Genomic DNA, 16,160 nt, shown 5'->3' with positions numbered 1-16,160 from the left:
TACAGGAGAGCAAGCACAGAAACAAACCCAGCAACAACAAATTGAGTTCTCCAGGCTACTCCTTTCCCCACTTACTAAAGCGTATGCTTTGCTACCACTGAATTCAATGGGAACATTCCTTTAGGTCTCCATGGGAACAGCATCGGGTCTATAATACTTAACTATAAGTACCAAGTTCTATAAGCTTTGGCTGGAAGTTTTGAGTGTCCTTTTAAAGATCTCTGCGGATAAAGAACTGGAGGCTCCGGAGTCAATAAAGTCAATGAAGCAGCTTTCAGAGGCAGCAGAAGTTCACTTTCAAACTTCCCTACAGAACAGTTACTGGAATTTGGGGGGAGCGAGCACAAAGACAACACTGTAATAACTAACACAATGACCCTTTCAACCAGGAAAGCGAGCAGCCCTTTTAATGAAATTGGGACTTAACGTACGCTTGGACCAGACAGTGAAAGGAAATCTCTCACCAGCACATCACAAGGCCAATAATGTGTAAACAGATAATAGCAAGAGCTGTGTGGTTCATAATTAATTCAGAAGGGATGGCATTGCTGCCTTCTCCCCGGGCTTGGGCAGTCACTGAAGACAATTCACCTCTCAGTCTGTGTGAAGTGCCATATTTCAGCATGAAATCCTTCCATTCCCATCACGATAGTGGTAATGTAAAGTAATGAAAACACCAATACTTCCATTTAGTGGACATCTCAGCTGAATTCTGGACTAAACCTGAACCCATCATCTTCTCTCCACACCCACATAAACTTCAAGATGAACAGAAATACAGATAATAAATGATGGTGATGATGGGGTAAAATGATACAATAAATTATGGGGATGATGATGAATACTCATTTTAGTAATCATATTAAGAGTTACTAATAATCTGATGCTGAGATGGAGCAATTCCAAGTTCAACCCAGTTTTGAAAAGAACGCGGATGTGTTCACTGATTTGTAAGCAAAGGTTTATGCAGGGTCACTATGTAGACAGATTTACATCAGATACAAGGAAGTTCTTCCCTGTGAGGGTGCTGAGGCGCTGGCACAGGGTGCCCAGAGAAGCTGTGGCTGCCCCATCCCTGGCAGTGCTCAAGGCCAGGTTGGACACAGGGGCTTGGAGCAAGCTGCTCCAGTGGAAGGGGTCCCTGCCCATGGCAGGGGTTGGGACTGGATGTACTTTATGCTCCCTTCAACCCAAACCAGTTTGGGATTCTGTCATAAAAAGGATGCTCCCAAGCACCTTACTTTGACCAACCAGCCCCCAGTGAATGCCTGTTTTGGCTCCCTGCTGTGCCCAAGCTCTAGGGCTGCAGAGGTGTTGCTGGGCCAGGTAGAGCCGTGCCCAGGCTGCAGCATCCTGCCCCGCTGGGCAGCTCCCCAGCTCAGCCTATGGTATGTGTACCGAATTGGCAGCTGTCAGAATGATGCAGCTTGGAAATGAATCAGACACGGCCGTTCATGGCCCCAACTGGAAACAGGCAGAGAAACACGAGCTCTTTTCAGTCATAGGAGCCGGGACCGAACATCCCGGCCACAGGTGGAGGCCTGGGGAGGAGAAGTCTGCTTACCTTCAGTGCTAACAGCCTCTGCACTGAGATCTCTATGCAGTCACTCAGTGCTATACCATAATACTGCCTTTATACTGGAGTTGGACCCGGCCCTGGCACATCTTGAAAGGCAGAACATAATTTCTCTTATGACAAGTCCCAGTGCAAACTTTCCCATTCCGGGTTCCCAACCCCAGCACTTGCTTTTCCTAACATTTTCCCTCACTCAGAAAATCCCACGCTCCGTGCTCCGACCACATCAGAGGGAGAACAGCTCCCTTGTGGACACTGAACAGCATCCAGTGTTTCCGAGGAGCGCGGGTGCTCCCTGGGCAGGACCCAGCTTTCACACGGAGCAGCTCCGAAACACGACTCTGACCCGAGCATTGAGAATGGATTCGCGCAGTCACGGCGGCTGGACCGGTACCATCCGTGGGACAGCAGCAGAGACAGGAGATGCCCTGTGTTAAAACCCCTCTATATGCCCTGCAGAAACATGGGAGAATGACAAGAAACCTTTAGGGAATATTGCAATTTCCATAGCTTGTGATGCTAATTACAGTCATTATCGGAGAGGCTACAAAGTTCTGCCTGTGTTTTGTTCTCTGCTCCTGGTAGCTGGGAGGCGAGATGAACTCGAGGTGCAATAACAATGCTAAGGGGAAAAAAATCAACCCCTAAACCCTGTTTACTTTCAATAGCACCACCTAATTATGGGAAGTTTCTATAATAAGCAAGTCCAAAAGCCCTCTCCTCTCCTGTGTGCATGCACACAGCACCCCAGGTATACTCTTTTCTAAAATAGCAACTTCCATCCTTTGAATGCACAGCAAGAGCAGAGCAGCACAGGGGGGATCCATGGCTCTATTCTTTGGTTCTACATATTTTCATGGGGTTCTCTTTAGATTTAACTCCTTTTTCCTTTGCCTCTTACCTCATTCTTCTTCTAATATGAAGAGATTTCTAAAGAATCACAGAATCCCAGCCTGGTTTGGGTTGAAGGGACCTTAAAGCTCCTCCAGCTCCAACCCCTGCCCCGGGCAGGGACCCCTTCCACTGGAGCAGCTTGCTCCAAGCCCCTGTGTCCAACCTGGCCTTGAGCACTGCCAGGGATGGGGCAGCCACAGCTTCTCTGGGCACCCTGTGCCAGCGCCTCAGCACCCTCACAGGGAAGAGCTTCTGCCTAAGAGCTCAGCTCAGTCTCCCCTCGGGCAGGTTCAAGCCATTCCAAGAAGGATCCCTAAGCCATCACCAGCACAGCAGCAGGACATATTCCATAGAGGAGTATGCCATAAATCCTTCTTTCGGTCTTCATGGACCAAAGCCAGCGTGCTCAAAACACAGGAGGCGGTGGCACCCTCCTACTTTTCTACACTTACACAGCAGGCACAGGCTGAGTTTATTCCTTCCCTGAGGAATTCTGAACCCACAGCTCTTCCTTTCCAGGAGAATAATCCCATCCTGCAGGAGAGGCACAGCATTCCCTGCTCTGTCGAGGCTCTCCCATTAGAGAGATAAATGCAATCAGGTAACGTTTCATCCAGTGACATACATGACCCAGAGCTCATGCACTCTGCCACTCACTGGAGGCTCTGGTCACCCATTTCCCACCCACACTCCAGCCAAACTCCTTCTTCCTGGCACTGTGGAGCCCCATCAAGAGGAGAGGTGGAGGAGACGGCGCTGCCAACTCCCACCTCCCAGCAGATTCCCTGCTGGTGGCACCTTTCCTCTTCCAGCAGCACAGCTCTAAACAAACACGGGTTAGCCTCTGCCTGGGACAGCTTCCACAAGCAGTAAAACGCTCAAACAGAAGCATCAGGTGGGGCGGCCGGCCAGCTCTGCCTCTCCTCAGGCATGTCTGTACACATCAACAGCTCTTCTCATGGAACCTTGACATGCCAAGCACAAAGGATCGCTCTATCTATCTATCTACTATTATCTAGCTATCCATCTTCTATCTACTATTGTCTATCTATCTATCCATCCATCTTCTATCTTCTATCTACTATCTATCCATCTTCTATGTATCTATTCATCTATGTATCTTCTATCATTCTTCTATCTTGTATTTATCTATCTTCTATCTATCCATCTTCTATCTACTATTATCTATCCATCCATCTTCTATCTATCCATCTTCTATCTATGTATCTATTCATCTATGTATCTTCTATCGTTCTTCTATCTTCTATTTATCTATCCATCTTCTATCTGCTATTATCTATCTATCTTTCTATCAATCTTCTATCTATCCACCCATCTTCTATCTATCTATCTATCTATCTTTCTATACATCTTCTATCTATCCATCTTCTATCTACTATCTATCTATCTATCTTCTATCTATCCATCCATCTTCTTTCTTTCTATCTATCTATCTATCTATCTATCTATCTATCTATCTATCTATCTATCTATCTAAGTTATCCTCCCTATTTGACGTGGAACTGAATGTTGCTGTAGGGATGAGGGAATCTGCCTTCATTCCTATGAATTTTCCATGCGGGACCCCCTAATCCCTGACTGTTTAAAGCTGTGTTTGTTTGACACACTGAATTCATGGACTGTTAACACAAAACCTCCCACAAAGAGCTACAGCCAGACCACCTCAAGCTGTGATTGCCTCACTTCTCACAGCCTAAGGCCTCGAGTCTGCAATCACACACATTTGTCTGCAGGGCGGTGAGGAATCCCGACGGGGAGATAATCACATTGGTGAGGATCTGAGCCCCGTGCTTGTGGCTTGGGACTGTGCTGGGATGAGGTATCTTCAGGGAACAGAGATCTGAGGAAAGCAGCAGCAGCAGCGCAGTGTTTGATGCTTCTTAAGGAAGAACGGTAGCATGATAAACTAAGGGGAAGGCATCCTTGTGCTTGGAATGTGGGCTTGGGAATCCCCAGGAAGGGCTCCTGTTCATAGCCCTGCCACCGGCTTCCCCTGGAGCTCCACGAAACCGGATGCCTCTGTCTGCACACAAGCACAGGGATGAGTAATTTAAGGATGGCTCCAAAGCGAGTTCAGACCTTCGGGGGATCCCATTGAAAAGAAGTGATTCGGAACTGTTGAATATCAACGAGTCAACCCCCCGTGAGCGGCTGCAAGCCCAAAATCCGCATACCCATCAGTCCTCCCTTAATTACCCCCATCCCGCAAGCTCAGTGCACTGCGGTCCTGATTAATTAACTACAACATCAAGCACCCCAGCGCACTACTGCAGACGTTAACTGCACCACCGCGCTTACCGGGGCCGCACCGGGAGCCTGGGAGCTGCCCTGACTTGAACTTGCCCTTGTATTTAATGGACTCAAGGACTGGGTTGGAAGGGACCTTAAAGCTCACCCAGCTCCAACCCCTGCCACGGGCAGGGACCCCTTCCACTGGAGCAGCTTGCTCCAAGCCCCTGTGTCCAACCTGGCCTTGAGCACTGCCAGGGATGGGGCAGCCACAGCTTCTCTGGGCACCCTGACAGCCTTCCCCATGCGGGCTCCTGCTCTCCCCAGCACGAAGAGGGCAGCAGCAGCGCCTCCATTAGAGCTGCCCCTCACGCACGCTCCTTCCCCCTGCTTTCACCTACGGGCGGCTCCGGGACCCTCGCACCCGGGGGCCGAACCAGCGCTGCGGGCGCTAAGGCACCAAGGGGCCGGGGCACCGGGTCCCTGCGCGCCTGCGCGGCACCGCCTCGCTCCTCCGGCCCGGGCCTTCTGCTGCCGCCAGCGGGGCCGCACACGGGAAGGGTCCGGGCCCCGGTGGGCTCCGCCTGAGCGGACCCGAAGGGGAAGGAGCGCGGGGAAGTGGAGCCAGCCCCGAGCATCAGCAGCCGGAGCCCAGCGGGGCGCTCCAGGCCGGCATGAGCGGGCAGCCGAGCCGTGGATGAGCGGTGAACTGCCTCCCCTGTGCCGGGCAAGCGCGCTGCTTCTACCGGCAAGCTATGACTTTAATCTGTGCTGTCATTACTTCCAATGTATGCTCTGGGAGGGCTTGCAGAAGGCACCGCTGTTTTCCACCCCTTGCAGGTCTCTATGGGACGCTGCAGGACTCCCCCCTCAAGAGATGCCAATTCCTCTATGGGCATCATCAAACCCTGGATTCTCAGCATGCTGATGTTCACATCTATCACACAGCATTAACATGGTCAAACACGGGCACATCCCTCCTCACTGTACACTGGGAATACAGTCCTTGCCTTCCTCCGTGGGCAGCAGGACACTTCCCACCTTAACTCCTAACTGCAGGCTCCAACCCGCCTGTGCAACAGAGAACGCTCCAACTCCTCCAAACACACTCATGGGCCTGGGTATGGTGGGTCCTGGTGCCCTGAGCTGGCAGCACTGATCACTGACTGCACCTCCTGCCCCAGTTCCAGTCCTCAGACATTCACTGCCTCCACCTCAGGTACACAGAAACATGTTCTGAGCATCATCCACGTACAGCCAGGCTACATCCGCTGGTAATCACATCAACGTAGACTCTAATGACTGGCAAATCTGGTCTCATGCACGTATCAAAGGAACAAACACACTGCAACAGGAGGCAAAATGCAAAAACACCCCCAAACTTCAAAGTTGAGCCCAGTTCTGAAGGAGCTTTCCCCCATTCTATTTCTAAACAAGAATCTGCACTGCCACTGCTTTAAGGCATGCAACAGCTTTGCTGGTGGTGCTGTAATTTCACCACAGCCAACAGGCAGATTGGATCCTCTGGGGTCCCTGTTAATAATTAGATGTAGATGAGAGAGTTTTTAAACACCAGTTCAGCAGCTCAAGGAACACAAACTGCCTTACCAAGGTTCACAGCCCTTTGCATTGATGCTTCTGAGGCTCCGCACACCACCAGTTCTTTGGTTTCCTCCACAGGCTACTAAACAGACTGGTTTGATGAGTATTCTGGTGGCTGTTTCTAAAGTTAACAGTGCTGTTCCTATGAATTATAAACCAACTTCCCAAGCAGGTGCAGGGTATAAATTGATATTCCTGTTCACTGCATTAACAGACACTGACTTTTAGTAATGACTATTGCAAATCAGCATCGTTTCCTCTTCCAGCTGAAATAAAACTCCCACTGCTTTTCAGGCAGCGCTGAGCTGTATTTTGGTGTGGGATCTGGGGGTTTGATACACGTGTAATGCTGGTTGGAATGATGACAGAGGGAATAAGGCCTAATTCTTTATTATAGAATCCAGCCTGGATTACAGAACACAGTAAGGAATTACCAGAGTGACACTTCCAAAACCAACCCCAAACCTTTTTAAAATGGCAATTCAGAGTATGTGGAAGCTCTGATACAGACACAAGACCTGGCTATGTGGGTACACAGCCACGTTCTGAAGAATCACTGCATTAAACCTGCAGGCCTGTTTTTTTCCGGTGGTGATTCATTTATCCCTATCCCTAAGGGAATCTAATGGGGCACCTCTTTAATTATTAGAAGGCATTTAAAGCTATACTACAGTATCAGGACATGAATATGGGACAGATTTAAATGACAACATTTTACAACTTAGCAAAATACAACCTCCCTGGAAAATAAAAGCTATTAGAACACATTAGCATCAAACCTGGCCATCAAGGTGCCTCTGGCACTGCTTTAATGTGTGACTTTGAGCAGAATAGTTCCATCTATTTCCTTATCTATAAGCTGGCAGCTACCAATTCCTTTTCCTCATACAACTGAGGATGCACAGAATCAAGTTAAGCTCTGGTGCAGAAGCAGACATCCAGTGGAGACAGCTACATCGTGGATTAACCTTCTGTAAAGTGGTATCAGGCATGGAGTGGACTGAAAAGGAGCCCTTTGGAAGAGATAGAGAGCGAGAGCAGAAGGTCTTGCACTAAGGTTATGTATTTAACAGTTGTACATGAAATAGTTATATATAAAAACTTCGTTAAGTGCTTTTCTCCAATTTAAAAATCTAAAGAATGCAAAAATAAGGCATTCAATATTTGAAAAAGTACAGATTTACAAAATGTGTATATTCTGTCATGAAAACTCCACACCAACAGTATACACTTGGAAAAAAAAATACAAACAGGATATATTACAAATTTATGCAGCAATAACTTAGTTCAGACCATGCAATAAAAAGGACGTTAATCAAGATACACAAGCTCGAAAGTTTCCTAAACTGGAGGGCTTAGATTTTGGTTGCAAAATGAGTTTTGATGGGAATTCTTAGAACTGTGGCACTTGAAATCTGTGGTGGCCTTTCTATTGAGAGTTAAACGGTGCATGATTACGAGGAGGGAGAGGAACAAAGCGGCCGTTACGAATCATTCCAACTTTGTTCCACGATAGCTGAAACTCTTTTCTCATATTCCCGTTTGTTCTCCTGGTAGAGTTGTGCTGCCTGGCTGTTTGCTGGGCTGTTGGGGTTAGGTTCATCAAGCAGAGACTGTGAAAAGGGGAAAACAAAACATGAGACAAACTGAGACATTTCAAATACAGATTCACAGCTCTCAAATGCTACATGTTTCAGGGGGCAGACACGGCTCAGAAGAGCCCAAGTGAAAAAACACCCAAGGTGAACTCATGGTTAGGCACTTGTAATTACGTTACTGAACCTCAAATGAAACACTGCATAAGCATTAACACTTCCAGGTTCATAAACCTAACGGATATGTGGTCATTTGTGCCAGAGAGCAGTAGGATGCTAAGTGGTTATTTGGTAATTATACTGCTATTGTCATTCAGGACTAAATAGGGACTTTAGATGCCTCCTACAAAACCTCACTGGAGAAAAATAAAACCAAACACAGAGGAGATAAGGAAATACACCTTTCTGCTGTGCCAGGCCAGTCCAAGTAAATCACGTTTCAGCACTGCCTCCTTGAGGACTTTATGGGACAGGGCTCCACGATAAAGCTCAGTGTTTCAAACACTAAGCAAGTCTGTACATGTGATGTCCTGCCTTGACTAAAAACAGTTAAAAGAAATCCAAATCACTTTTTCCTGCAAAAAAATTATTCTGGCAAATGTGTAGCTCAAAATTAATAATTACATAGGTTGGCACCTCAACTTTTCTATCTCAACTAAGAAGCTACTGCTGAGCTCAAAGTATCTGAAGTCCCCCTTGAGGCAGATTCCTGGCTAGCCCCACCACTGAGCTGTGTGTGCAGTCTGGAAGAGATGCTAACAACAACAGAACTATTTGCTCAAACATGCAAAGTTACCTGAATTGAAGTCAAAATAGATGAAACATCATATGTTGGACTCCAGCGATTCTGAAGAATATCTAAACATATGCTACCATCCGCATACACTGCAAGTACAACAGAGGTGTCATTTAGAAACAGTTATGTTACAGGTTGTTCATTACACACTGTTCAAGGCAGACCTATTGTTCCAATTCAGACTGTGCTTAAATTGATGCTTTAGGGAAGAGGACAGCAATTGTGTCACAACCTTCTGTAGCTTGACACCTTGTGTGTTGAAGGAGATGAATTACTGGAAGTAACAGAACACTTCTGAGGAAAGGAAGGTCTAAAGATCGTGGCATTAGCATGGGAACTGGCAGACTTGGTTTCATGCTCCTCTTGTGTGACTGGTCTGCGCTGCAGAGAAAAGGCCTCCCAAAGAGCAGCAATGTGCTTACTGCAGCCATCATGCACTGAACAGTGGCAGTTCTCACCCTCTTACCACATACTCTAAGAGACACTCCAAGGCAGACAATACAGGAGTGTGCCTGAAAACCCACTTCTGTGTTGGTCATTAAGCTCAATATGACCCAGCAAAGTACTTCCAGCTGGGAAAAGCAATTGTATCCTGGGCTGCACCCCCAGAGCGTGAGCAGCAGCTGAGGGAGGGGATTCTCCCCCTCTGCTGTGCTCTGGGGAGACCCCTCCTGCAGCCCTGATCCAGCTCTGGGGCAACAGCACAAGAGGGATGTGGAGCTGCTGGAACGAGGCCATAGGAGGCCATGGAGATGCTGCGAGGGCTGGAGCAGCTCTGCTCTGGAGCCAGGCTGAGAGAGCTGGGCTGGGGCAGCCTGGAGAAGAGAAGGCTCCTGAAGGGGAGACCTTAGAGCAGCTCCAGTGCCTAAAGGGGCTGCAGGAAACCTGGAGAGGGGCTTGGGACAAGGGCCTGTGGGGACAGGCCAAGGGGAATGGCTTGAACCTGCCCGAGGGGAGACTGAGCTGAGCTCTTAGGCAGAAGCTCTTCCCTGTGAGGGTGCTGAGGCGCTGGCACAGGGTGCCCAGAGAAGCTGTGGCTGCCCCATCCCTGGCAGTGCTCAAGGCCAGGTTAGATGGGTCTCCCACATTCTCCCCTGTGCTAGTACTGGCTGGCACAGTGAAGCAAGTGAAGGCATGGACTTGGTTGAAATCTCAGCTGACAGAAATAAATGACATCTGGCTGCATCAGTGCCCTGCCCTGATTCATGATGTGGCTGCACATACATGATGGCTGTTTAATGGAAGGGGCAGGAACCTGCAGCCAGAATTGCCTCTTTAAGCCAACCAAATGCTCACAGGCTTTGCTACCGTGGCTAAATATTGATTAGAAAGAGACAGATAGCTGCTGCTTAACAGCATCATAACTCTTAATTCTTCATCCTGTCCTAGCCATCCATTTGGGAGGTGGCAGTGAGGAGAAACGGAGAGCTGTTAAAGCATTCAGGTGCTCCATGGACTACACGACCACACCACAGTATTTAATGAGTCTTATGGCAAAATAAAAGGTATTTACTCACCGTTTGGATGGAACATTTTTGACAAAAACCTAACAGTTGGAGGCTTGTTGGGATATTCTTCTGAGAATTCTATTACTAGTTTAAAAGTACCTGAAATACAAACAGAAATACAATCGGGTAACTAGCAACAAAAGAACACTGCCAGGAACACACACAGCGTAAGTTCTGTGCTCCATGATCAATATTCCTCCTAACCATTATAGAAACAAACAACAGAATCTGGTTTCTTTCCATGTGTTTCAAGGGATGATGGAACTATGGAACTACAACTTAGTGATAGTCATAAACTCAGCAGCAGCTGGGGGCCTCCCTGCACACATGGCAAAGGCAGCTACATCCAATAGCAATTATCCCTCCCCTTCTTCCGTGACCGAACATGCTGCTTGCATGGATTTTGGTGACTTTAAGGTGTTTCATTAAGAAGGCACCGTGGTGCCAGCAAAGAAACGCTGGAATTTCATCATCAGCAATCTCAGCCTTTGGAGCTCACGACTGATTCACTGAAAACCTCTATTATGGATCAGTGAGTAATTTACTGTAACTCCTCCAACCCAACACAGAGACAACCCCATCTGCTGCCAATTACTGCAATAATACTATAATTATTAGACTCATTATTCCTCATGTGCCTAAGGGAGGTTCATTACACACCAACTTTCATGTTTATGTACCAGTTGAGTACTGCCTCCCCCTCACTGAGTGCTATACTCAGAACAGCTCAAGGTTCTTCACCTGTTCTTCATTAGGAGAACAGAGACGAATCAAACATGCCACCAAGATGAAGCAGAGAAGCTCTTGTTGAGCCTGGTTATGGAAAACACATCTGGCAGCAGCAGACCAGCTTCCCCCCCTAAAAGCTCTGCTGTATATGTACAAACAGGTCTCAATACAAGCATTGCTTTGCAGCTAACTAAACAGCAACCACTACGGCAAGACACTACTTACAGCAAAATACGTATCTGTATAACCCGTGAGGCCTTACTCCTTCACTTGCTTAGTTCCATATACAGATAACATCTCTTACTTGTTAATACTGGCCATATTTATAAGAATGACAGGGATACAGAAGACAGCAGCTTACCATCTTCGAAAGGTGTCCCTTCTGGCCTGAAAGGTTTAAAACATAAACTCCGGTTACAAAATGATCATTACCAGCTTCTAAAGAACAACAGTCAATGTCCATCTTCCTCATCCTCCCCAACATATAGGTAGAGGCAGTGATTTGAACATTTAGAAAAGTATCCAGAGGCAACCTCTGAGCACTGTGTGGTGTCTAAGACACTTTCCCATAGTCAATGTGCGAGTACCTCTGTCATCCCCAGCAATACATATGTCATTACATCATTAGATGGAATTAATGAGGAAATTACTAGAAAACATTAGTTTTCATGAAAGGATACTAAGGCCATTCCCATTTTGCAGGATGCAATGTAACTTCCCAGACAGAACCTGTTCCTCCTTCTCCTGGGAATCAATCCAATCCCTGCTAACACATCTGGATTTAATGGCTGACAACAGGCGGTTCTTATGTACTTTAGAAAGGAATCCTGCTTTGTCATAACCCACCTCCTACACAGCTTAACCTATTTATTAACCCATGTGCAAGTCAACAGAACAAGATGAAAACATTCTACATTTTTCTTTCTTACACATCCTGTGATACCCTCAAAGCCAGATTCTTACCACAGCAGCACACTCGGTCATTTTATTAAGTTTGCTGGCTTTATGTACATAAAAGAGGTGAAGAACCATAAAAACAACCTCCAGGGTTTGGTACTTTCAGCCCTTTGAGACAGAATTTTAGAGTCATCAAAAGCTCTTACCCAAATATAACTGCATTCCATTGCATTATGTTATTCTCAGACGGTGCACCACTGACACCCACAGGAGGGTCTTCTTGCAATCTAAGAATGACAAATACAGAATGACAAGCTCTATATAAACGAAATACTTCCACCTGCAAGTACAACTGAACAGTAATATGCAGATTTAATACATACGTTCTCATTCCAAATCAGAAAATACACAAAGCATCGCATGCAGATGATGAACACTCCAAAAGACAAGCCTACAACACACATACACCAATATGTTACAACAGCCCAACAGGTTAAGTGTGCAGGGAGCAAAGCAATATTAAAGCATCACGCAGAGCTGGAATTTACAGTACTACATAAGGCTGTTTGGACCAGCAAGCTGACTGCTTCCAAAGGGAAAACTTGTGTCCAGCTCCCTCTCACCAGCTCAATGATGTGTTTATCTCTGAAGTAACCATGGAAGCTTTTAAAATTCTTCTTAGCTCCTTAATCCCTGGACTAGGGAGAAGCACACTATTTACTGCAAGCCACACTGAAATATGCATCGCAACAGGCATAGGATCCAGATCCTTCTGCACACCAAGGACCCTGAATGGTGCAAACCAGCAAGCCCCAACCATGGAGCAATTTGACTTCAGTGACAGCTCCTCTTGAGTCAGATGAGGACATAGAAAACAGTGGCTGCCCTTGCTCCAACAGCCACTGTGGAGCATTAACCTGAGCTTGGCTGTAGTACGCTTATGAACCAGCACCACCAACAGCCCTGCAGGCCAAGGGACAAACTCTTCACATCAGTGTGTACGTGCAGGTTTATCCAGGGCTGATGCTGGTGTCCTGCACTTGCACTGTGATAAAACTGGATGTGATGTGGACACCAAGCAATGGCATTGCCCTGTGGTGACAGCCAGAAGCAAGGCTCGCTCTGTTTGTGCTCAGATGCCATCTAAGCACCGTGTTTACATCCTGGCTCCCCAAGCACACACAGTTCGGACAGCTCAGTCCCAACAGCATAAATCCCCTTCTATTTTGGTCCGGGAGAGCAGGAACGGGACTTCTTCCTCCCTGACAGCCAGGCTGCCTGCCAACAGCAATGCCTAAGCCTTCAGCCTGACAAACACATCTGAGGGACGGCTTTGGGTTTCAGCCCGAGTGAAAAGCTCATGTGCACCCTGCTGTCAGAAGGGCTAACTGCAGAAAGGCTGTGGCCAGGGCTGGAAATGGGGAGTTAAGATCCAAAAAGTGCTCGGAAACCTTTAACAGCTCGGGAAAACGCAGTATTTGTGGCCCCCTATTAGCAGCAATAACAATGATGGTAAAAAAGGTAATGGATTTTGCTGTAGGTTTAGTCAAATAAGTTAGAGGGGATATAAAACTTGTTGAACTCTTATCTCTTCACTGCTCCTGACAAGCACAGCATGCAAAAGAAGTTTACATCTAACAAAGCGCAGCAGACTTCACACGGTTTGCTTTTCAGCATGAAGCACAAGTAACACGAGGCTGAACCAATACACAGCTTACGGTAGGGAAGAGAGGAGTCACAAAACCCTGACATGAAGAAGTTGCATAAGCTCTGGGGGATCGAAGCTGTCAGATATTCACTAAGTCACTTTGATTTGCTCTGGTTACTGGGCTGGGCTCTCCACAGCTGCAGTCTCCTCCACACCCTCAATTGCAAGATTAAACCAATCCTGCCAAAATCATAAACTCATCCCCCCCCACATCTGATTGCAATCTCGTGAAGCGACTTAGTCCCTGGCCCTGGCACAAAATCCCTGTTCACGTCATCGGTGTAACATAACACACTCAACCAGATGAACATCCTGGTTTGGGCTGAGCAGGAGCCCAGCAACACCCGCTCAGCAAACACCGACACCCAGACCCAAGGTGAAGGCCCCACATCCCCAAAGCATCCAACTTCTTGTAGGTCCACAACTCAAAGCTCCATCACTGGGGCTCTGCCTGCAATCCCATGAAGCAACCACAACACATGTCAACTGTTTACCCATGTATTTTCAGGTGCTGGTATAACAGCTATGCTAAAAAAAGATGTGATATCAAAGCTGACTCACCTCCAACAACCGGGTGGCCCGGTGCAGTACACCATGCTGTACAGATACAGGAGAACCCCCCCAACCTTTCCCCACACGCTCTACATGTGTTTACATGTCAGGCTGGGAATTAATTAGCCCAGAGTCTGTGGTTGGGTCATTAACACTTAAAAGAGCACAACTAATAACTGCTTCTTTAGCAGCCTGTATATATTAGACCCGATTCCTCCCAACTTGAAGCTTCAGACGATATAGCATGCGCATAAACACATTAAAGGGTGTTTGTTTTGCACCAAATGATGTGTTTACCACGTCTTCGTGCTTCGTTTCCAGCTGCCCGCCCCAAATACCTACTTTCGGGGAGGCTTCAACCCAACAGGCCTCCAATAACCCCTCAGCCCTGCCCGGGCCCCGCACAAACCCGGGCCCAGCACCGGGCCCCCTGTGCGAGGAGGCGGCTGCAAGGAGCACGGCGCCCACCTCCGCACCGCCGGGCCCTATGGGGGTACCCCGAGAGCCCCGCTCAGGGCCGCCTGCCCTTGTTCTGAAGGCGCCGTTCAACTTTTATCCTCAGACGCCCCCAGCCGTCGGCACCGCGGAGCCCAACGCGAACAAAGCCGGCCCTGCCCGGCCGGACCCCCCTGCCCGTACCCGGGGGCCGCTTCCCTGCGGGGAACGGGCCCAGCGGCCGGCCCGCACCGCGCCCCTGCCCCGCCGCGGAGGGTGGGCCCGGGGAGGACGGGGGCTCGGTGCCAGCCCCCGGCCTCAGCACGAAGGAGCCAGGCCGGACGGGCGGTCCGGGACACAGCGCTGCGGCTGCGGCTCCTCGCTGTGCCGCTGCCCGCGGGGACGACCGGGGAAGCCCCGGCGGTGCGGGGAAGGGACTCGGGCCAGCAAGCAGGACGGCGCTGGCCCTGGCCCTGGCCCCGGCCAATGGCACCGGGGTCCCGCTCACCTCTTGAAGTCGCGCATCAGCCTCCGCCGCGCCGGGGTAGACATGATGGCCGCGGGGAACGAGTCCGAGTCCGCGGCCGCGGCGCCGCCTCCCTCCGCCGGCCGCACAAACAACCCGCAATGGCGGCTCCCTTCGCGGGGGGCGGGCCGGGAAGTGCCGCTGGGCCGGCCCATATCGCGGCGGCGGGGGGGGGGGGGGGAAGTGGAACCGGAGCCGGGCCGGCCCACCGCGGCTCGAGGGGAGGCGCTACCTCCGCGCTGAGAGGAGGAGCGGCTGCGCTCGGCTCCAGGACGGTGTCCCTATGGGAGGCTGCCGGGTGCAGCTCGTTAGCGGGAAGCAATGCACCGTTTTCAGCCCCATTATCGCCGCAGACGGGGCAGGTCTCTCTGAAGCCATGGCCTGATTCCTCGGTGGAGATTTGGACGCGATTCCACGTGTCTCCTTGCTTCTCTCCGAGACGATTTTAAGGAGGTCAAAACCCCACGGGACTCATAATGAAGGGACAGAAATAAACGTCGTCTTCATCCTCTTGCCGCCGGCAATCCGTGTGCTGGGGTTTAATATAGCACAAAGCTTGTCTCACTGCTGCCGGATGAAGTCTGTGCCAAGCACGGGCTGCAGCCGGGTTACTGGGATAGCCCCTGACCAGAGGGCACTGCTTGGAAGTGGTGCCTCAAAACAGGTCGGGATCTGCCGCGAGGACTTGGGCTCTCAACGCTCCTGTGTCCCACCTCAGTGAGATACGAGGGCAGGAACACACAATCACGCCTGATCCTGCAGGGACCAAGCTATTCCAAGAGGCTGGGCAATTAGAAACTCATTCCCTCACACTGAAACACCATTCCCCACACTAGGGAGGAATGGTTGCCACGAAATGATCCTCTCTTCTGGATCTTCCTCCTCCCATCATACACGTGTTTTCATTTACATCCCACTGATGCTCCCATCACACATGCGGTCCCCAGGGATCAAAGCTGGGCCCAACACTGTTCAAGGCATCTGGATTATGGCATCAAGTGCACCCTGGTTTGTAGATGACCCCAGACTGAGTGGGGGAGTGAACACCTTGGAAGGGAGAGCCAGGATTCCAAAATCAGGGAAATGAATAGG

General features: G+C 49.2%; 2 protein-coding genes across 2 annotated transcripts in view; both read right to left on the bottom strand.

Annotated features, from left to right (window-relative positions):
- The window catches only part of JADE2 (jade family PHD finger 2), a 444,935-nt gene that overhangs the window by 118,843 nt on the left and 309,932 nt on the right, over nt 1-16,160 (bottom strand). The gene's annotated exons all lie outside the window — the stretch shown is intronic.
- On the bottom strand, nt 7,368-15,217 carry UBE2B (ubiquitin conjugating enzyme E2 B). The gene is made up of 6 exons (XM_061351998.1): nt 15,051-15,217; nt 12,054-12,134; nt 11,312-11,337; nt 10,231-10,320; nt 8,714-8,802; nt 7,368-7,935 (listed from the first exon to the last, which is right to left on the bottom strand). The coding sequence occupies exons 1-6, from the start codon at nt 15,092-15,094 to the stop codon at nt 7,807-7,809; spliced, it is 459 nt and encodes a 152-aa protein (XP_061207982.1). The 5' UTR covers nt 15,095-15,217; the 3' UTR covers nt 7,368-7,806.

The sequence above is a fragment of the Neopsephotus bourkii genome, unplaced genomic scaffold (assembly GCF_033783945.1).
Source record: "Neopsephotus bourkii isolate Nb327-2 ecotype Australia unplaced genomic scaffold, CSIRO-AGI_Nbou_v1 NB_620, whole genome shotgun sequence".
NCBI classification, from domain to species: domain Eukaryota; kingdom Metazoa; phylum Chordata; class Aves; order Psittaciformes; family Psittacidae; genus Neopsephotus; species Neopsephotus bourkii.
Note: the sequence above shows the minus strand (reverse complement) of the source record. Positions and strands in the feature narration are given on the sequence as shown.